We start from the raw sequence: 22,577 nt of genomic DNA on the forward strand, positions 1-22,577 counted from the left end.
GTTCCCCAAAGGCAGTAGGGTGCTGAAGCAGCAGAGGACATTGGTGGGCACAGGTAGATGGGGCAGAAAAGTGAAAATTGGGCTGTGTCTGAGTATGTGCTAAGCTCAGTGAAGGGTTTCTGAGTATACTTGGGACTAGGTGGGCACACTTGCTTTCCAAAGGATAGGGGCTTTGTCTGAGTACTGAGCATCTACTTTCAGTCTGGAGTCCTAAGACCAGAGGCCTGTGCTGATCCTAGACCCATCCCGACTCTAACCCTTCTCCTGGCTCCCCACCCATTCTGAGCCTGCCAGGGAGAGACCAGCCAATCTCTGGTGTTCAGGGTGTTGAGGGCCACACCCCCAGCTGCCATTATCTGGAGGGTATAAATAAACCTGCTTCAAAGCTCATGGCCTGAGAATTCACACCTGTCTCAGTCAGCCAGCTCTTGGATGAACACACACATCCTACCTCCCATTCCCACATACACACAGAAGAGGTGCGCCAGCTAAACCGGTACTGCAAGAAGGCTGTTGGCTGTAGGCCTGTGGAGGAACACCTGCCAAGTGGAGCAGAGGCTGAGCCGAACCTGAAGGAGGGGGAACACGCTCTGCTAGAGCTGGTCAGCCTAGAGGCACAGAGCTTTGCTGTGGCCAGTGAAGAGGATCATGCCCAGGAACTGCTGACTCCCAGCTACCAGGTAAGGCCAGCTCAGCCTGTACTCACCTTTCACCTATGCAGTCTTGGGGTGAGGCTTAGGGCCAAGGAACCAGTCCTATGAGCAGTACAGGTCGGGGGAGGATAGCCCTTGTCAAGATCACTGCTGCATCCAGGAAGTAGTGACATCAAATGCCAGAAGGTTGGGGCCCCCATGATGTCACAGTGATGTCAGATGATTCACATAGATCCAGTGATGATTCAGCAATCCTTGGGCCATTTTACTTACTCACCCACTTGGGGTTGACCAGTGAGGCAGGGAGAGGGGTCATCTCTGCTGTGGCTGCTGGGTTCCATGGGTTATAAAGCCAAGGCTTTTGTAGTGAAATACCCTTTTCTGGTCAGGACGCCTATGGCTCCTGAAGTAACATCCGGCCCAGGAGAGGTTAGTGAACAGTACTAAGCAGTCGGTGCATTTCTAGGATTCCTCTCAGGGAAGTAGGGTGAGCTGCCAAAGAAGGCCTGGATCTTCTACATCCCACCTTCTCCTTGACAGGCAACTATGACTCTGATATTGGCAGAACAGGGCAGGTGTGTGTATATCTGTATGTGTGTGTTTGTCTTTCTGCTCAAGTTTGCGCATGGGCATGTCTGAGGCAGCCTCACTCCTCTGGCCATTGGCTGGCTAAGGAGCATTTTAAACCCCTGGTCTCTGGCACTAGTCTCTATCCCTACCAAACAATCTGGCCCCAGAGTCCAGGCTGCAGCTGTTTAAAAACTTCTCAGGCCCCTATTAAGACCCTCCCTGTTTCCCAGAGATTTATGGGCCCAGCTGTTCTCCCAGAGACCCTAGAATCCTTATATATGTGCTGGCAACTCAGATGTATACCATACAAATCAGGGACCCACACTGGGACCAAGTTCAAACCCGTTCCACCTGATCCAGAGCCACAGGTAGTTCATGAGCCTGCCAGAGCCCACTTCCAATTGGTTCAGGTCCAGAAGACCCTAGCTAAGTCACTCCACCTTGGAACTGCCTTCTCCGGATGGAACTGTTAGTATTCTGTAGCATGGGTTCAGCCTTGCAGAGCACAGACATAAATAGTAGCTGCAGTGGACCACTTTCATTATCAGCAGCAGTAAGGATGGGCAACAGGTGTCCAGCCATCATGTTGACAACCCCTAGCACATGGCTTCTATTCTTGAACCCTGTCTAGATTGTCCATGCTTGAGGTACCATGGGATTGTTGACCTTGTAATGAATGGAAGAGGATAGGTTACAGTTTGGCCATGGGTGGGATTTTGGAGGTACCTACAGGTGGATAGTGTCCTTCATTAGAATCTTTGGATCTGATGCTGGATAAAAGAAGAGGAGGTGTGACAGGCTGACTTTCTAGGAAAAGGGCAGCTCATGATGGCCTGTCTCTGTTCCACAGCTCAGAATCATGTCATCAGGCCAGCGGGTATGGCATACAGCTATGCTACCCCACCACCAGAGCAGCTCCACAGCCACAGTGCCCAGGTCTCCTGGCCCAGTTGGCAGCCCCAGATCCCCCAGTACTCCTGGCTCAGAGAAGGTGGCCTCCCCACTAGAGTGTTCCATCTGCTTCTCAGGCTATGACAACATCTTCAAGACACCCAAGGAGCTCTCCTGTACTCATGTCTTCTGCCTTGAGTGTTTGGCTAGGCTAGCAGCTGCCCAACCTGCAGGCCGTCCTGGCAGAGAAGCTGTACCCTGCCCGTTCTGCCGGCAGCCCACAACTGTACCTGCCGCTGGGGCTCCTGCACTACGCACCAGTCGTCAGCTACAGGCCAAGATGCCAGTGCACCTACAGAGGGAGGAGTCTGTGTGGCTTGAGGGTACCAAACTATGTTGCCGCCCTTTGCCCACCACTTCTGGCCAAGAGGCCAGTGGCGTTGTGTGTGTGGATGTAGGCCTGAGCAAACCAGCTGAGCCCACCCTACCTGCGCCTGTCCAGGACCCTGCACCCAACCAAGGTTGTCTGGCCCGCTGTTGGGCACGATTTGGAGACTGGCGTCGTGTAGCACTGGTTTCTGTGCTGTTGCTGGTGCTATTTTGTGTGGTGCTCTGGCCGGTGCAGTGCGCACTCAAAACTGGAAATCTGCGCTGCATTAACCGGCCACCTGCAGCCACTGCCACTCTCACTCCTACTACCGATGCCCGCTTTCTTGGGCCCCTAGCCAACAACTAGGGTCAACACTTGATCCAGGCCAGCTATCCCACTTGCTCCATGGATGGATCCTGACTTACATAGGTCAAGAACACAGCAGCTTTGGAAGTTGGTCCTCCAGAACCAAGGACACATATGTGTCCCTCAGTCTCTAGGGTTATGTGCCAATGGGGACAAAAAAGTCCTCAAAGTCTCTAAGAAATACAGGCTTCTAAGGGGCCCAGAAACTGCCCTCTGACCCTGTCATACAGATGGGGAAAGGAACCCAGGAATGTCTGGTTAGGTTCCTGACCTTCCTAAACATACTGAATTGCCAAAAAAAAAAAGCAGGAGTTTGCCATCCTTCCTTCCTTTTTTAAAATTAATTAAGTTTATTCATTTATTTTACATCCTGACTGAAGTTTCCATCCCTCCTCTCCTCCCACCCCTCCTCCCCCCATCCTTTCTCTCTCTCTCTCTCTCTCTCTCTCTCTCTCTCTCTCTCTCTCTCTCTCTCTCTTTTGTTTTTTTGTTTTTGTTTTTGTTTTTGTTTTTTGAGACAGGGTTTCTCTGTGCAGCTTTGTGCCTTTCCTGGATCTTGCTCTGTAGACCAGGCTGGCCTCAAACTCACAAAGATCCGCCTGCCTCTGCCTCCCGAGGGCTGGGATTAAAGGCATGCGCCACCACCGCCTGGCTCCCCATCCTTTCTTAAGACATTTTGCCAGGGTCCTTCCTAGTTCCTTTCTCTGGGAAGGGCTGGACCCTTCCACTCAGTGGGGATGCTGAGCAGCTAGTTCTCTTAATAAGAGTGAAAATGAAAAGGCAGGACACCTCTGCCCATGCCACAGCAGGAACTTGCCAGCTGTCTCTGGCCATTATAAATGGTACATTTTAAAATAAATTATTTTGTATGAATATTGTTTCTCTGTGTACTCCCTCTCCATCCCTCACCATTCAGTTTGTCCTGTTAGAAAGTCTCCCATTCCACATCCCCACAACTCAGCCTCCACCCAGGTGACCTGATTGGATCACAGTAGGACCAAAGTCGGGGACAGGGTGGGGGTGGGGCAGGAACCAACACTCAATCTTTCCTGGCTTCAGAAGGGTGAGGACAACTCTTGACTTGGCTGCTACCCAACACCATAAAGCTGAGAACTAGTAGGTGGCATGAAACCCTATAGGCCATAGGACTTCTAGCAGACACCCTGCCCCCAGCCTTTTTTGGGCTAGCCTGGATACTGAAATAGCAAAGTTTAATATGAGGATCAGGGAGAGCCCTGCCCACCTCACAACCACCCAGGTTCTGCCATTAGCCCTGGGAATCCTGTACTACCAGGTTGAGTGTGGCCAGGGGAGCCCAGGCCAGTTCCAGCTTGGGCAGGTCTCAGCCTCCTCATCTCTGACCCCAAGGCCCAGGTACTTCCCTTTCTTACCAGCTGTGCCTTTGGCTAGGACAGGGAGGAGGTTTAGAGAGGTCCTAGAGAATCTGGGTCCAGCTGTGAGGATGGGGGGACCCCAACACACCCCTGGCTCCAGTGCCAATAGATACAGAACTGAGAACTTTACTGGAGGTGCCACAAAGCCACAGACGACCTGTGATGGGGAAAGGTTCTTCCATGTCCCATGGGCTAGTGACACTGCATCTTGTCACACATAGTGATGCACACAGGTGGAGCCACACCCATGTCCTTGGGAGGGCCAGGCATGTGAGAATGCCTATATGGTCACATGAGCATCTCACATGTGCCATCATTCCACAAGCCTTATCCACTGTGACCAAAACAATGCTGAATCATCGCAAGCACCAGATCCCAGACACACTGAAGCATGTAGGGTTAAAGGACAGATCACAGGAAGCTGGGCTAAAGTACAGGTCATTTCAAGCTCAAACTATCCTATCCTTGTCACTAAGGCCACACACAAGACTACACAGTGTCTGGAATTGTGGCATGCACAGGTCGACTCGCACAGGTCCACATGTAGTCACTTGTCACAGTCCTGGAACCACATTTCAAAAGGCACCATTCAAATACTCTTGCTCCTCCCAGTGTTCACTCTGGGGAAGAGACCTGGTGCCAGTTCACCTTTGCACTCTGGCGCCTCCCCTCTCCACCCGTTAGCGCAGTCGCGGCTTCTGGCCTTGGATTACCGACGCCGCATCAGGATGCAAGTCTTCCTCAGTCAGCCTCAATCTGAAAGGTGGCCGGCTCCCGAGCTACTGGTGGAGATGGTCGTTGCTCGGCACCTTATTCCAGAAGTCAAGTGTCTCAGTCCAACCCTGGGGACCAGAGAGCTGGGGGTGGGGTGGGGTGGCAGGCTAGGTGGGCGTGGCCTAAGTGGGGAGGCGCTGATCAGTGGGACCCAAAGGGAGGCAAAGAGGGACTGGATGCCAGGGTGGGGTCAGGGAGGAGGCGGAACCCAGAGAGGAGGGTGGCTCTTTGCGGGAGTGGCCAGCGGGCAAAGGTGAGTCTGGAGGTGGATTCGTAGAGTGGAAGAGGTGAGAGGCCTCTGCTTAGTGGGGTTTGCGTTGTATGGTTCCCGAGTCTGCGTATGTAGTCAACCAGAACATTATGTACTGTTGGTACGTCCGATACCAGTCCTATGAGGGCCACTGGTGGCTTGTTAGACCTATATGGATCCCTGTGGCCCATTCCAGTCACACTTGAAATACACTACACACTACTGGCTTTGACTTGCCTCTGAACCAAGCTCATCTCCTTCAGGAAACTTAGGATGTCCCCAGGATCCCGCGGGACTTCTTCAGTGGAGCCCGCTGAAGCTCTACTGCCAGTGCTTCCTAGTACCAGGGCAATGAGCTGGAGCCCCTTCTCAGTTGTGGAGTTCACGGATGAGAAACACGCATTGCTGGGACCCTCAAGGGTGGACACAGAGATGAGCAAAAAGTGATCACTTGGAGGGACTGATGATTCAGGATCAGAGTCAAACAGGAGAGGCAGGGAAATTCTTGGAGTGGGACCGAGACCCCAAGTGTTTTAGGTACCCAGGGAAGGAAAGGGAGGGCAAGATTGGTAACATTGAGTTGCATTTGGGAAAAGCCACTCTTAGGGACTTCTGAGGACATACACTTTTCACTGCTTCCACCCTTGCTGCAGGAGGAGAGAATCTGTGCCTGGGAAGGAAATAGGTAACACTGAATACAAAAAGATACCAAAGCTAATTTGGGTCAGGAAGGCCATGAGTGGGAGTGTAAGTGAAACTGCTCTGGAGCTGGGCAGATCTAGGTCTGAAGTTGAGAACATGGTGTCTTATTTTGGCTTCTATTTATGTGATCAAACATCACGACAAAAAGCAACTTGGGGAGGAAAGGGTTTATTTTAGTTTGCAGCTTATGGTGTATTATGAAGGGAAGTCAGGGCAGGAACCTGGTGGCAGGAACAGCACAGACCATGCAGGAATGCTGCTTACTGGCTTGTTCCCTATGGCTTGCTCAACTTCCTTCCTTCCTTCCTTCCTTCCTTCCTTCCTTCCTTCCTTCCTTCCTTCCTTCCTTCCTTCCTCCCTCCCTCCCTCCCTCCCTCCCTCCCTCCTCCCTCCCTCCCTCCCTCCTTCCTTCCTTCCTTCCTTCCATTCTTTCTCTCTCTCTCTCTCTCTCTCTCTCTCTCTCTCTCTCTCTCTCTCTCTCTTGTTCATTCATTTTGGGTTTTTTGTTGTTGTTTTTGACACAGGGTTTCTCTGTGTAACAGCTCTGACTGTTCTGGAACTAGCTTTGTAGACCAGGCTGGCCTTGAACTCACAGGGATCCACCTGACTCTGTCTCCCGAGTGCTGGGATTACAGGCATACACCACCACCGCTAGACTGTCAGCTTGTTTTTTTTTTATGTCACCCAGGACCACCTGTCCAGGAACAGCACTACTCACAGTGGCCTAGGCCCTTCCACATCAATCAGAAAAATGCTCACACAGACTTACCTACTGGTGAATCTGGTGGGGAGCTGTAGGCTAAAAGGGCCAAGGAAAGAACATCTTGACCTTGACTTGACCCCAAGCCAAGAACAGGGTCAAGAAAAAGAATCCCACCAATTCCTGAGCTTGCCCCAAGATCAGGCCACAAAAATCCCACCAATCCCAGGATACCCTGGAAAGCTCTGCCCTCCCCACAGAAACCCTATATAAAGCCCATCTTCTGCTCAGTTCTCTGCTGCTTCTCACTGGAGCAGAGGCAGCCACTCTCCTATGTTTTTCCTTCTCAATAAAGCTTTCTCCTCAGAGCTATAACACTACAGGGGCATTTATTCAATTGAGGTTCTCTCTTGCCAAATGAATGTAGCTTTGTTGTACCCAGAGTCCCTGAAAGACCACCAAGAGACCGAATCCGATGCAAAAGCAAAGAGTCTTTGTATTGTTACTCGTTAATTCAGGACCCTCCATCCATCTGGCACAGCAGCAGAGCAGGAGAGACCCCAAGTAGCAATGGGGCAGGGTTTTTAAAGCAAGGGGGGCTTGGGGTCTACGAACTGCATAGGAACAGACTCAGGATTGGTTTATGTGAATGGCAAACATGTTAGTAACTTTTAATTGGCTAGGGTTAGTTGGGGTTATCCATTTTTGGGCATGCCTGAACAAGTCCCAGGCTTTGCCTTGAGCTGCCATGGAGGCTGGCTGGCCTAGCATGTACTGACTGTGGGAGCTGACTCAGTGGCCCAAGCTTTCACATTGACCCATGCATGTAGCTCTAAGTTGGTGAGGGGTCCCAGACAGTAAACAATTGGCTGAACCTTGAGCAGTCAGAGTACATGCAGAAAGGGAGCTACTGCAAGGACTATGTCTTTTGTTCATGCCCTCTCAGAAACTGCTTGCTCAAGTCTCAGGAAACTGAAATTGAGGTCTGATCTCTGAGAGAAGACTGAGCAGCCTGTTTTGGCATCTGCTTGGTCCTTTCAGCTTGTGTCAATTGACAGAAAGAGAAAGAGAGAGACAGACAGACAGACAGAGAGAGACAGAGACAGAGAGACAGAGAGAGACACAGAGAGAGAGAGACAGACAGAGAGAGAGAAAGAAAGAAACCAGAACACATGGCTTTTTGAACTGAGAAGAGCCTAGGCTTACAGTGTGCAAAATATGTTAAGAGACATGGAAGCCACCAAATCCAGTAGAGTTGGATTGGGGACTCTTAGCTTAGGGCTTCCCCATGCTCAGCATAGACTTGAGGACTCTAACCACACTGACCTATAACTGTTACCCACCAGGCTTACTTGGTCATCACTATACCTCAGTTCCTTCTGAGCTCTGGATCTGGTACTCAGCCATGTTGCACATCCCCCTTCAACTGCAAGTTACAGTTCTGGCCATTATTGGAAGCACTTGTTCTAGGAGACAGTGCTTTACATCAGCTTGCCCATATGTTCTATGAGCTACACACATACATAGTCACCCATTTCTCAGGGCCCTCTTTTATCCCTAGAAGCAAGGAGTAAAGGAGTTGGCATTCTTGCTGCCATAGTGTCTGTCTGAACAGATGGAATCTTCAGCATGGCTGCACTGATGTCTCATTTCTGAGGCTAGAGCCCATAGATATATATCAATTTATTAAGGGGTGTGATGGGGAAACATACTTACTAATACAAAGCAAGATGTGCTGCAGATCCACTGCTGATCCAGCTTCTGTTTTCAAGGCTGATGGGGACTGTAGCTAGAGTTTTTCTGGTCCTGCCTGGCCCACAGTCAGGACAAATCTCTCCAACCTGCCAGTCCTGCAGCTGCTCAGACCCAACCAAGTAAACACACAGAGACTTATATTACTTACAGACTGTATGGCCATGGCAGGCTTCTTGCTAACTGTTCTTATATCTTATATTAATCCATTTCTATAAATCTATACCTTGCCACGTGGCTCGTGGCTTACCAGCATCTTCACATGCTGCTTGTCATGGCGGTGGCTGGCAGTGTCTCCCTTCCTAGCCTTCTGCTTCCCAGAATTCTCTTCTCTGTTTGTCCCGCCTATACTTCCTGCCTGGCCACTGGCCAATCAGTGTTTTCTTTATACAGAACGATATCCACAGCAGGGGACCAACTGCAATCTGCTTTCCAATGCCCAATCTCCTCACCCCAAGAGACAGCATGACCCCTCTCTCTTCTCTTAAGTGGTCACATTTGCAGACCAGAAGCCACACCCCAATGCTTGTACCCCAAAGCTATTGGTGGAATGAATTCCCACAACACATCTCTTCTTATCCAACATCCTTGGTCCCCTGTCACAACCCCAGAGGATAAGAGTCCAAGGTGGGCACTGATGAAAGACTATCTCCAGTTTTTCTCAGAAGCCCCATGGAGCCTTCCCACTAGGGTCCTTAGGCTGATGCAGCTCCCTCATACCTCATGGCCTTACGAGGCTAGCAGAGAGAGACTGTGAAAGCTAGGAAGAGCCTGGACAACATCCTGCATACGGATGGGAAAAATTAAAATTGTCAATTCCTGAGGTGAACTCTGAGTCCTGTGTCTCTGTCTACCATTACTCTCCTTTCCGGGTCCCTGTACTGCTCACTGCTGCAATGGCCAGGACAAGTAGTAGCTGTGAATGAGAACTTCTAGAAAGAAGCTGTATCCACAGAGACTGATTGATGAATTAAAACTGCAGTACTGTGAAGAAACTGGAATGTTACAGGTCCGGAGACTAATTACTTTGTCTTGGGCTGCTTCTAGTTCTCTGGAACAGCCATTCCTTGATAAGATAAAAAGGTAGATTATTGAAAAGGCAACTACTAATTTTAAATATTTTACATTGGATTGGATTTTTGTATATTGTATACAAATTATGTATATTGATACAAATTTGAGATTGATTTTTGTTAAAAAATACTGTGCATATATTTCTAATCTTGTTCAAGATATTGTACCTATATAGTTCATTTAACAGTGTAATGCAATTTACTAATCCTTGAAAGTTATTACCAGCTATTTAGGATAAAAGAAATGTAAGTTAGTAGTTAGTCATTGTGGTCATGTTAAGTATGTTTTCAAGGTAGAGCAGATATATATTTTAGATAGACAGGTCATCTTCAAACACTGCAGAGATCTACAGAATGTGGCACTTAAGATGTTTTAATAACAGATTTTTTTTTTATGACTATGAGGCATGTCTGCTCCTGGCAGCACCAATCTACTTCAGAGAAGGTAATGGGCATTGAAGAAATTCCATATGGAGTTTACTTTCATTGTGGCAAAAGTTAGCCACTGGGCAAGAAAGTGCCCTTGCCTTGACTGTTGACAGTATGCTGTCCAAAATGGACAGGCAGAACACAAAGAAAGGACTGCTGAACCTTGCCAAGATAAGGTAGGACAGCTCTTTAGAAAATCCTGCTTCACAGATGAGTCTCTCAGATATTCTAGGCCTGTAGGCCAAAGATGAATGACACAACTTTGCAGAGGAACCTTGGGTGAATGTCCAGGCTATTTCTGTCATTTCTCACATTTTTTGGAAGTTGCTTGTTTGCACTTCCTCCTTACTCAGTTAATATTATTTCCTTCTCGGGTCTCTGAGGGAGTTGAAGATTAGATATAGTTTTCCTTGTTAACAAATTCAGAACAGGATATGGTGATATTTTATTTGAACTGAAATGTGATTTTATTTGTATTTATTAATAAAGTTGCCTGGGGGTCAGAGCTAATAGCAAGCCATAGCAGAAGCCGAGCAGTGATGTTAGTGCACACCTTTAATCCAGATCACATGACAGGCAGATCTCTGTGTGTTCAAGGATACAGCCAGCATGGAGACACATGGCTTTAATCTCAATACCAACCATAGAAGACCTGGAGGTCTGTATAGACAAGCAATGACGAGGAGGTCATGTGGTTGGGTTTACAACCAATGAGAAAGCAGAACAGAAAGTCAATAAAAAGACAGATACACAGGAAGTAGCTCTCTTGCTGGGGGGAAGGACAGCAGTAGCAGTGAAGGGTAAGAAAGGGTTTTTAACTCTTAGCTGTTGCTCTGACCTCTTGGGCTCTCAACTCTGCATTTGGCTCTGTGTTTCTATTTTAATAAGACAGTTACATCTACAACAGAAACTCACTAAAGAGGTGTAAAGTGTATAAGTTTGAAAAACATCAAAAGATAGTTTTCAGTTGGTAATACAAGTTAGGATAGAAAGTGAATTAGGTACATTTTGGACTCATCAAAATAGGATAAATAATGGAGGTTTTTTTGTCTGAATCTGTCAAATGTTAATGGACTAGGCATTGTTAATGTATCTCTTGATTGTATATATTGTATATACTTATTGTATATAGTTTTTCTTATATTAGTTATAACCTTTTTTATTTTAGACAAAAAAGGGGAAATGTGGTGATATATTGTGTATCCTAATAAACTTACATGGGGATCAGAGGACAGAGCCAGCCACTAGATTAGGCATAGAGGCCAGACAGTGGGGGCACACACACTTAATTCTATCACTTGGGAGATCCAGATGGATCTCTGTGAGTTCAAGGCCACACTGGGAACAGAGTCAGGCAGTGGTGTCACATGCCTTTAATCCCAGCACTTGAGATCTCATGCCTTTGCTTGGAAAGCACACACGCCTTTAATCCCAGAAAGTGACAGCTGGGTGGAGAAGGGTATATAAGTCACGAGGAGATAGGAACTAAGTAGCAGTTCAACTGAGACCCTTAGGGGTAAGGTCTCAGAGGGATTCAGTCTGAAGATTCGTGGAAACAGGATTAGCTGAGGAGTTGGTGAGGTGAGGTTGGCTGTAGTTTGTTCTACTTCTCTGATCTTTCAGCCTTCACCCCAATATCTGGCTCCGAGTTTTTTTTTATTAATAAGACCTTTTAAGGTTCATGATACAATTTCTTGCCCATTTCTGCTTGGGAACTAACATCATGTGACTAATAGATAAAAACTTTTAGAGCTGGGCAGTGGTGGTGCACGCCTTTAATCCTAGCAATTGGGAGGCAGAGGTAGGCAGATCTCTGTGAGTTCAAGGCCAGCCTGGTCTACAGAGCTAGGTCCAGGTCAGTCAGGGCTACACAAAGAAACCCTGTCTCAAGAAACAAACAAACAACTTTAGAATCTATTAATTTGGCCGGGCGGTGGTGGCTCACGCCTTTAATCCCAGCACTCGGGAGGCAGAGGCAGGCGGATCTCTGTGAGTTCGAGGCCAGCCTGGTCTCCAAAGCGAGTTCCAGGAAAGGCGCAAAGCTACACAGAGAAACCCTGTCTCGAAAAACCAAAAAAAAAAAAAAAAAAAAAAAAGAATCTATTAATTTAACAGACCACTAGCTTCTACTAACCCAAGGGCTCAGTGTCATCCTGGGCATATGCACAAAGTTCCCCCATCTCACTTCAACTGCTTCTCTGTTGCACCGGTGTTGCAATATGGGGGTTGTGGATAACCCTAAGAGCAAGGAGCAGTCCTTCTTAAAGGGGCCAGTCCTTGTTTTCCACATTGACCCAAGTTGACCTTACCTTTCTTCACTAGGAACTGGATGACCAAGAAAAAAGGTCTCCATATACTACCAGGACACTTACACATGAACTTAAAACGAGTAAGTACTTGAGAACAAGGGGAATTCAGAAAGTGTTTGGAAATATCTTTTTACTTAATCATATTTTTGTTTTTGTATGAGATAGGGTGTCTCCCTGCTGTACTGGAGCTCCCTATTTAGACCAGGCTGAACTTGTGGAAATCCTGCTGCCTCTGCCTCCCAAATGCTGGAACTAAAGTTGTGCACCATCACACCAGCTTCTTAATCATATGTTGAAGATAAGAGGAGTTAAAATGAATAAAGATGATTTAGATCAATACATAGACACTACTGTTGAGCATAATCCATGGTTTACTATAAAATGAAAACATGAGCAAGATGAATGATTCCTGTAAAATTGTTTATAATTTGGAATGCTGATGGTTTGGAGGCCCTGTGAGATAAATCTAAGATGCTCTCCAGGGACCAACAAACTGCTGGGAAAATTAAAATTCCTTGTCCTCCCTCAGCAGCCCAGCATGAAGTCTTTAGTTCAGAAAAAAGTGACCAAGATAAAAAAAAAAAGATTTTTTTGTTTTGTTTTGTTTTGTTTTTCAAGACAGGGTTTCTCCGTGAAGTTTTGATGCCTATTCTGGGTCTCGCTCCCTACACCAAGCTGGCCTTGAACTCACAGAGATCCACCTGGCTCTGCCTCTCGAGTGCTGAGATTTAAGGCGTGTGCCGCTGCCACCACCACCTGGCTGAAATATTTCTGAAGTCCAGAGAACAGCTGAAATAAGGTCATTCTAAGGAAAGGTTAAATCAGACTTCACAGGAGTGCCCAGAGACTACAAACTATCTCCCTTACAACAAGCTTGTAAATTTTTGCCAGGTGGCGGCCAGCCTGATCTACAGAGTGAGATCCAGGACAGCCATTGCTACACACAGAGAAACCTTGTCTTGAAAAACAAAACAAAACAAACTAACAAACAAACAAAAAGCTTGTAAATTTTCATCTCTTTGTATGCACAATTCACGTGGGGCCTCCTTGCTCTACGGCAGACAATTCAGCGCCCCGCCACCTGCTGCAGTAGCAGCAGCAGCAGCAGCAAATAAGCTCCCACTACCAGCTGCTCCCAGAAAGCTGCCTGGCCATTCCTTCTATAGTGGAAGGGGTGGGGAAAGTTTGCTTTTACTTTAAGAACATTCTGGGAGTACCTTTGGATACAAAGGATGAACGTGTTGCTTGCTGATGATATACATTTAAGAGCTTTAAAAGTTTAATAACCCAAGTCTCTTAAATAAAAAAGTCTCAAAACTTGAGGCTCAATAAGCTGCCAGCCCTCAATTGGTTAATAAACAACAAACAAACAATGGAGCCTACCAACAGTCTCATTAACTGCCACAAGGCTTTAAGTAAGTAAGTAAATAAATAAATAAAAAAAAATAAAAGCCCCTGATTTTAAGATACAGTTAGGAGCTTTTTTCACTAACAGACAATAAACCTACAGAGACCTTTATGGACTTCATTAATTTTCTACAATAAACTAAAAAAGACAGAATAATAAATAGATTGCTACCACTTTATTTCTTTCAGTAATAAAAATACAAATTCTGATAAGGCCTCTAAATGTTTCAAATGTAAAACTCAGGTCTTGCCTTTTCCTAGCATTAATAGGCTTTGATATGGGACAGAAGAAAAACAAAAGTGTAGGGACTATTTATTACCACTAATTTCATAATCCTTCTGTTTTATTTTGACTCTTTAAAACTTTTGCATAAGGTATGAATATTGTGGTGATATATTGTGTCCCCCAATATATTGTGCACCCCAATAAAGCTTATCTGAGGATCAGAGGAAAAAGCCAGCCACTATATTAAACATAGAAGTCAGGCAATGATAGCACATGCCTTTAATCTTAGCATTCTAGAGGCAGAGATTTATCTGGATCTCTGTGAGTTCAAGGCCACATTGGGGAACAGAGCCAGGCATGGTGACACAAGCCTTTAATCCAAGCACTGGGTGAGTAGAAAGAAATAGAATAAGAAGAGGTAGGGCATGACCTGATAGGGTTGGTCTTGAATCTTAACAGATGAGTGTGGTCTCATTCTTCTAAGATTGGAGGCAGGCTGTTTGAATTTGGTATCCTCTGAAACTTAAGAGGGCTAGGTCCTGTTGGGATCAAAAGATCATCTTGAGTTGGTGGTATAAACAGCTTCAGATGGGAAAGGTGAATCCAGTGAGGGATACCCTTAAGCTTAGCAGCAGTTGGGGTAGTAAGGATTACCCTGAAGGGGCCTGTCCATTTTGGAACAAGAGCACGGGAATTGTGTCCTAGAGGAGAGAGGAGAACCAAGTCCCCAATGTTAATTGGAGAGGGAAGAGGACCTGGGAAAGGCTGAGGCAAATGATGCTGGGAGAATTTCCAAAGAAAGGTGCAGAGATAGTGTAACAAAGGGATAAGGAGATGATCAGGGAGAGGTGATGGTTGAGACGTGAGACTAGGAGGCATAATCGGCCATCCATACATGAGCTCAAAAGGGGAGATGAGGAGGGTTTTTTTTGGAAGGACCCTTAATCGCAGGAGAGCCAATGGTAGGAGTTTTATCCAATCAGTATGAAGCTCTTGGGAGAGTTTGGTAAGAATGTTTTTGAGGGAACAATTAGTTCCTTCAACTTTGCCTGAAGACTGGGGATGGTAGGGGATATGGAAACTCCATGGGATATTAAGGGCTTTATCTAGAGTTTGAGAGGCTTGAGAAGTGAATTCAGGGTCATTATCTGATTGAGGGAGGTTGGGAAGATGAGGTTGGCTGTGGCTTTTCCTATTCTTCTGATCTCTCAGGTTTTAAGCCCAAAATCTGGCTCCAGGTTTTGTTTTTTATTAATAAGACCATTTAGCAATTCATCTTCAGAATATTATCTCAAAATTTATAAGATATATATGTGTGTGTGTGTGTGTGTGTGTGTGTTAAACTTTTTGACATATTAATGGTCATATAGAGTACTCACTAATTCTAGAAAAAGGCTTTATCTAGCTTCCTGTACATGATTTCAGGTTTGAGTCTCTATCAGGTAACTAGGAATTAAGTTTTTGTACTCTGGATGTACATAACAAATATCGATCCTTTAACCTCTTCAAGATCGCTGCATATGACATTTAAAATGTCTAAATTTTCTGCAGTGAACCATGACCATGCCTAACAGTGACCACTGAAGTCTCCAAAAGGATGATAGGGCCCTACAACAACTACACCAGGACTATGATAACACCACTCAGCTGAAAAACACCACCAAACGATCAGCTTTGAACTACAAACTGCTCAGGACCATTTTGAGGTGGCTAGCTGAGATGATACACCCTCACAGACTACTCTAGCCAGGACTTGAGACAAGCCCTGCACTTATCCATTATGCAGAGAATGGACAATAAATGATGGAGTTACCTCTCCCAGGACTTGACAGTTAACCCAATTTTTTCTTTTCATATCTCCTAAAGATGCCATCATCCCCAGACAGCAGGAAGTAAATTTAAGAACATGATGCTCATATTCCCAAGAGGTGGGGTGGGTGGTTTTTGGTCTTTCAGTGGGTTATGGATATGTGTCATTGTTTAGGGTGATTGGTTACAAGTTGTTATTGGTAATGGTTAAAAAAACAAAAGGCTCAACAGAGGAGATCAGATTGAGGTTTCTTGTTTTGAAGGAAAAAAGGGATATAGAAATGATAGGATAAAAAGGTAGATTATTGAATCTACTCTGAAAAGAAAAAAAGGGGAATATAGATATTATAGGATAAAGGGTAGATTATTAAATCTACTCTGAAAAGAAAAAAGGAGGATATAGATATTATAGGATAAAGGGTAGATTATTAAATCTACTCTGAAAAGAAAAAAGGGGGATATAGATATTTTAGGATAAAAGGGTAGATTATTAACTCTACTTTTACAAACCGATTACTTGTTTTAAATATTTTACATTGATATGAATCTTTGTATATTGACAAATTTGAGATTATTTTTGTTAGAACATACTATACATACATTTCTACTCTTGTTCAAGGTATTGTACCTGTACAACTCATTTAACAATGTAATGCAAATTTCTAATCCTTGAAAGTTATTATCACAAACTATTTAAGATAATAAAGAAATGCAAGTTAGTAGTTAGTCATCTATTAAAATCGAACTTGTAGTCATGTTAGTTAGGTTTTCAAGGTCATACAGAGATATATTTCAGACAGATAGGTAATCTTCAAATGCTTCAAAGACCTACAGAATATGATATTTAAAATGTTTTAAGAACTTAGACTTTTCTTTTTTTTCCCTTTTAATAAATATTTCCATTTTCCAATAGGCGAGAGAGAGGAGGGATTATATGAGCAAGACTTTTCTTGACAGTGAGCCATATCTGCTCCTGGCAGCACCAATTACTTCAAAGAGGATGATGGGCATTGAAGAAACTCCATATGGAGTTTACTTTCTTTGTGGCAAAAGTTAGCCACTGGGCAAGAAAGTGCCCTTGCCTTCACTGCTGACAGTATGCTGTCCAAAATGGACAAGCAGGACACAAAAGAAAGGACTGCTGAACCTTGCCAAAACAAGATAGGAAAGTCCTTCAAAATTCCCTGCTTCACAGAGGCCAGAGTTGGATTGCCCCAATACTGCAGAGGAACTTTGGGTAACTGTCCAGGCAGAGAGATGTCCCTGTTGTTAGGTAATATTTTACCCTTCTGGGGTCTATGATGGAGTTGAAGACTTGATAGTTATAATTATAGGTTTTCTTAGTTATGATAAAAAGGTAAATTAGATGTGAAACTTTAGACTCACCAAGATAAGATAGATAATAAAATTTTTCTAATTTTGTCAAATACAAATGGACTAGATATTGTAACTATAATCATTACTTAATAACTGTTTTTGTTGTATATAATCTTGCTATATTAAAGTTAAAACCTTCCTTTTTAATTAGACAAAAGGGGGGGATGCTCTAGAATCCTCTTGTACACTGTAAAGATTTGTCACTCAAATTTGTTTAATAAAATACTGATTGACCAGTAGCCAGGCAGGAAGTGAAGGCGGGGTGAAAAAACTAAGAATGCTGGGAAGAAGGGTGGAGTCAGGAGTTGCCAGGCAGATGCAAAGGAAGCAAGATGAGAATGCTGTACTGAGAAAAGGTACCAAGCCATGTGGTTAAACATAGATAAGAATTATGTGCTGTGGGATGGTCTGTATGTCAAGTTACTCTGATTGGTCAATAAATAAAACACTGATTGGCCAGTGGCTAAGCAGGAAGTATAGGCGGGACTAACAGAGAGGAGAAAAGAAAGAACAGGAAGGTGGAAGGAGTCACTGCCAGCCGCTGCCATGACAAGCAACATGTGAAGATGCAGGTAAGCCACGAGCCACGTGGCAAGGTATAGATTTATGTAATGGATTAATTTAAGTTATAAGAACAGTTAGCAAGAAGCCTACCATGGCCATACAGTTTGTAAGCAATATAAGTCTCTGTGTTTACTTGGTTGGGTCTGAGTGCTGTGGGACTGGTGGGTGACTGTGGGCAAGGCAGGAAAACTCTAGCAACAATTATGGGTTAATTTAAGTGTAAGAGCTAGTTAGTAATAAGCCTGAGTTACCAGCCAAACATTTACAATTAATATAAGCCCCTGCATCAATTATTTGAGAAGTGGCTGCCGGGTATTTGGGAGTTGCTGGAGGGACAGAAACTTCCATCTACAGGCTTCCTACTGAGATACGTAAACTCACAAACAGATTTCAATGAAAAAGCAAACTCAAAACTACCATGCTGTTGTTACTGGCTTAAAGATTGTATTTTACTAACCCTTTACAAAAGAAGCAGGAGGAGGAGTTGTGGAGGAGGAGGGGAGGAGGAAGAGCAGGAAGAAGATGAAGATGAAGATGAAGAAGGAAGAAGAAGAAGAAGAAGAAGAAGAAGAAGAAGAAGAAGAAGAAGAAGAAGAAGAAGAAGAGCAAGAAACAAGAAGTTTTATCCAACCTGATGGTTTTATTTAAACTCATTCAAATACCTAGCCAATGTCTAGGTCCCATCCCCTTCATAAATTGGAGCCTAGACACCTGTGCTTTCTCTTAAAGGCTTTTTCTGGATCTTAACAGGACTGGTAAAGCCATACTGTGAACTGAAGCCAGAATACAACAAAAGAGGGACACCTTCCTGAATTCCAACCACATGTAAACTTCATATCACTCCCTCCGCCCTGCCCTGTCCACCCCTCCCCCCCATGACAGAGTTTCTCTGTGTAACCCTGGCTGTCCTGGAACTCTGTAGATCAGGCTGGCCTTGAACTCATAGAGATCTGCCTGCCTCTGTCTCCCAAGTTCTGGTATTAAAAGGTGTGTGCTATCACCATCTGGCTCTTCATATCATTTCTTATTCTCACCCCATTTACCAAACTTTTCATTACTCTAGCACCCTATACCATATTTCATGTATTTTTTTTTGGTCACATTACGCAATGCATTAATAATGTAAGCAGGGGCACAGTGAAACACTGAAGTGGACCACTCCATGGATAATGGTACATGCCTCTAATCCCAGCACTCGGGAGGCAGAGGTAGGTGGATCTCTGAGTTTGAGGCCATCCTGGTCTAAAGAGTAAGTTCCAGGACAGCCAGAGCTATATAGAGAAACTCTGTCTTGAAAAACAAAACAAAAACAAAAACAAAAACAAAAAACATATAAAGCAGTGATATACACAGCACAAAATAGTTCAGCAAGTTGCAGGAGTAACCTTTAATAATCAAAATGGAAATGTGAAATAAAAGGATGGAGTATGGAGGGGCAGGAAGGGGGAGAACAAGGGAATCTGTGGCTGCTATGTAAAACTGAATAGTATTTTAAAATAAAATAAAATGTTATTAAAAATTAAAAAAAAAAGGATGGAGTAAAATGTCCAATTTACTTCTACTTAAAATGTTATGTAGCCAGGCACCAAGCATAGTGGTGGATGCCTTTAATCCCAGAAATTGGGAGGCAGAGACAGGCTAGCTTGGTCTACAGTGAATTCCAGGACAGTCAAGGCTACATAGTGAGATCCTGTCTTGAAAAAACAAACAAAAATGTCATGTAGCATCTTACAATGCCCTGTGGGTTGATGCATGCATATGAATATGTGCATGGTCTACATATATGATACATTCTTTCCCACTCATGTACATACACAGAAAATTATTTGCAGTTTGATTTAGGACAATTCTAATGTGCCACTCTGAAGTGTGATCCTAATTAGTCTTATCAATTAAAACCAAGAGTCAGATATTGGGGTAATAACCTGAAAAATAAGAGAAGCAGAGCAGCAGCCACTAGAGACTTACCTCTATGAATCCTTAGACCAAATGGGTCCAAGATCCTGACTCCACCTCCTAATTAAAGGCGAGCCTCCCAAGTGCTGGGATTTAAGGTGTGAGCCACCACTGCCTGGCCTCTATGGTTAAGTAGTGGCTAGCTTCACCCTCTGATCTCCAGGCAAGCTTTATTTGTCAGAACACAAACAAAATGTCACACACCATCACTCTGTTCAGTTATTTGAATCACATTTGGATCTGCTTTCTTCACAAAATAGGAGAGAGAGCAGGAACTAAAAAGGTTGGTTTGGTGTGACTGAGATTCCCTTTTTAACTATACACTGATGAGTAGTTTTCTTCTGTAGTAGTTCTGTGAAGGATTGACTCAGTAGTTTTCTCGAGATTTGGTAATGTATCACACACTCATGCTATACTGGAGGAGTAACTCTTACTCTGAAAATGATTTAAGAAATTTCCTGTTCCCATTTTACTGTCATGCCTTGGATTGGTCAGCTGGTTACTCAGGCTCATATTATTGGGAGAATTCTTGGAAATATTCTCCATATTTCCTGAGCCTAAAGAGCCATTCATGTGATAGGTCTCTATCCTTCTAATCCATGGGATCATCTCACTCAGGGCCTATTGGAAAATTAGTCTGTTAGCCCCAGAAGGTACTGCATTCATTAAAGTATACACATTATCTCTAGAATTGGTTGGTTTTTCTGTGCTAGGTATGATGGGTGTTCCTGGTGGCCCTCTACATTCTGGAAGACCTACTTAATTCCCAAGAGACACTGAGGAATATGGTATTAAATTGGCATTTGTTGGGTTTGGCCAAGGTCTACCACCATCTGGACCCATGTTCATTCCATGCATTCCAGGGCCACCTTAAAGTATTCAGTTGGTCTCATCACATCTCCATTGTTCTGTAGTCCTAAAGGCATCATTCTTCTTAGAGGAGTCATTCTCTGCATTGGCCCACCTATGTTTGGATGTCCTTGTCATGTGGATCCATTCTGCTGGGGAGTAATGGCTGACTTCCTGGGATACCTCCAAGTACCTGATTAAGTACACTCAAAGGGGGCCTTGGACCTCCAGGATACCAAGATGACCTACTAGTATGACATCTCCTGGAGACAAGTTTCTTAGCATGGGGAACTGTTCTAGCACTATAATCACACAAGACTTTTGCTTTGCTTGAGTCCTCACAGCAGTCTCTGGAGCTGCATAAATAGAGATCCCAACTTACAAACCACCAAGAATGTAATAATATTCCTGTTGGTTCCCTCAATGTGATGTCCGCCCCCCCCCCCATCTTATCTCTGAGCTGCTACATGGAGCAGATATTCACACACACATATAAATATCAGTATAAGTGCTAACTTCTCCCAGGCCTGGCTGTTGGATGGGATGGCACCAGTGTCATCTTTGTCTTGGCTGTACACGCTTGGGCAAAAAGCAGCTCCCACTGTCACTCACCTGTCAAACCATCACAGCCTACCCTTGTTCATTCTTGATGTTAACCCAGAGTCCTATGTCTGTCTACCATTACCTCTCCAGGTCCCTTTGATGCTCATGGGTATGCTGGCCGCAATAATGGTGTTTAATCATAGCAATAGAAACTCTAAGGCAGAAATTGGTATCAGAATTGTGGTTTATTGCTGTGATAGACCTGATCATGTTTTGGGGAAGATTGTGACTTCCAGAAAGGCCATTAAGTGTTTAGAACTCAATGAGCTGTTGTGGGAACTTAGAAAATGCTGACAGTAGTCATGGAGATCTGTCAAGTGATATTTTGAATTAAGAATTTGTGGTTCTAGTCAGGTGGGACTGAAGAATCAGCTGCGATTAATAAGAGACCAACACCACTGGAGTAAAAATCTTTGCTTTGCTGGGACAATGGATGCTGGTCAGCTGGGACTGAAGAACCAACTATGATTAACAAGACATCATCACTGAGGCTGAATTTTCTGGGAAGTGTATCCTCAGAGTCAGCATACAGAGACTGTGGTCCAGAGGCAGCCAAAGCTGTATCTTATGCTGGTAATGTATAAGAGTCTTCAAGGTGGTATTGGTTTTGAAGGCATGAAGGGACCATGGAGATCAGTAGAGGCTTGGCATTGTGTGTCAGGGCTGGAGTCCCTGAAGAGAGGGTATGAGAGGCTATTGGTCAAAGTACAGCCCAGTTGCAGCAGAAAACCCTGACATTTTGGAGATGCCAGTACTCTGGGATGTCCACCAAGGACAGTAGCAGGCATGAAGTGGAGCTGATGTGCTGCAGATAGCAGGCCTGAGAGGTGGAGCAGCTGCTCAGGTCCCTTGGAGCCCAGAGAATCATGAGTGGGACCCAGATGTCAAGCACTTAACTCTTTACACTACTGACACCCACAGACCCACAGTTGAGAGAATGAGGTGTTGGGGTTTTTTTTTTTGTTTGTTTGTTTTGTTTTGTTTTTGCTTTCGAGACAGGGTTTCTTTGTGTAGCCTTGGCTGTCCTGGAACTCACTTTGTAGACCAGGTGGGTCTCAAACTCACAGAGATCCACCTCCCTCTGCCCCCTGCCCCAAGTGCATGTGCTACCTCCACCTTGCTAGACTTGGAGCTTTTAAAGATTTTCTTTTTTTGGGTGGGGTGGGGGTGGGGTGTTGAGACAGTGTTTCTCTGTGTAGCCTTGGCTGTCCTGGAACTCATCCGTAGACCAGGCTGGCCTCCTGAGTGCTAGGATTAAAGAAAGATTTTTTTTAAAAAAGTTTTAGTTTTACAGGGATTTGGGAAATTTAGAGATGGAACTTTTAAAGACTGTGGGACTTTTAAAAGTTTGAATGTTTTATAGTGTGTGTGTAGGTGCTGCTAATAGATGTCCTTTGGTGCTGTAGTTACAGGCAGCTATGAGCCCTCTGACATGGGTGCTGTTACCAGACTCCAGTCCTCTGGAAGAACAGCAAGTGCTCTTAACCATTGATCCATCTTTCCACCTACCCCCTATTTTTTTTTTTTTTTTTTTAATAAGGTCTCGCCGGGCG

The 22,577-nt window shown here is 44.7% G+C and overlaps 1 protein-coding gene, 1 long non-coding RNA gene and 1 pseudogene across 3 annotated transcripts in view; 1 reads left to right on the forward strand and 2 right to left on the reverse strand.

Moving 5' to 3' along the window:
- The window catches only part of LOC143272085 (uncharacterized), an 11,371-nt gene extending 9,294 nt beyond the window's left edge, over window positions 1-2,077 (reverse strand). Inside the window, exon 1 of the long non-coding RNA XR_013049536.1 lies at window positions 707-2,077. This is a non-coding gene — a long non-coding RNA (uncharacterized LOC143272085). The remainder of the gene's footprint in view (window positions 1-706) is intronic.
- Window positions 2,078-2,082: 5 nt separating this feature from the next.
- Rnf223 (ring finger protein 223) lies at window positions 2,083-3,723 on the forward strand. The gene has a single exon (XM_076565930.1). It carries the CDS (start codon window positions 2,083-2,085, stop codon window positions 2,848-2,850), a length of 768 nt encoding a protein of 255 aa, XP_076422045.1. The 3' UTR covers window positions 2,851-3,723.
- Window positions 3,724-18,501: 14,778 nt separating this feature from the next.
- On the reverse strand, window positions 18,502-22,563 carry LOC143272086 (single-stranded DNA-binding protein 2 pseudogene; annotated as a pseudogene). Its single transcript, XR_013049537.1, has one exon. The product of XR_013049537.1 is annotated as a single-stranded DNA-binding protein 2 pseudogene (transcript).
- Window positions 22,564-22,577: the final 14 nt, after the last annotated feature.

This window comes from Peromyscus maniculatus, chromosome 2 (genome assembly GCF_049852395.1).
Source record: "Peromyscus maniculatus bairdii isolate BWxNUB_F1_BW_parent chromosome 2, HU_Pman_BW_mat_3.1, whole genome shotgun sequence".
Lineage (NCBI taxonomy): Eukaryota > Metazoa > Chordata > Mammalia > Rodentia > Cricetidae > Peromyscus > Peromyscus maniculatus.

Coding starts and splice junctions, on each gene's coding strand:
- Rnf223 (XM_076565930.1), top strand. CDS start 2,083: ATGTCATCAGGCCAGCGGGTATGGCATACAGCTATGCTACCCCACCAC.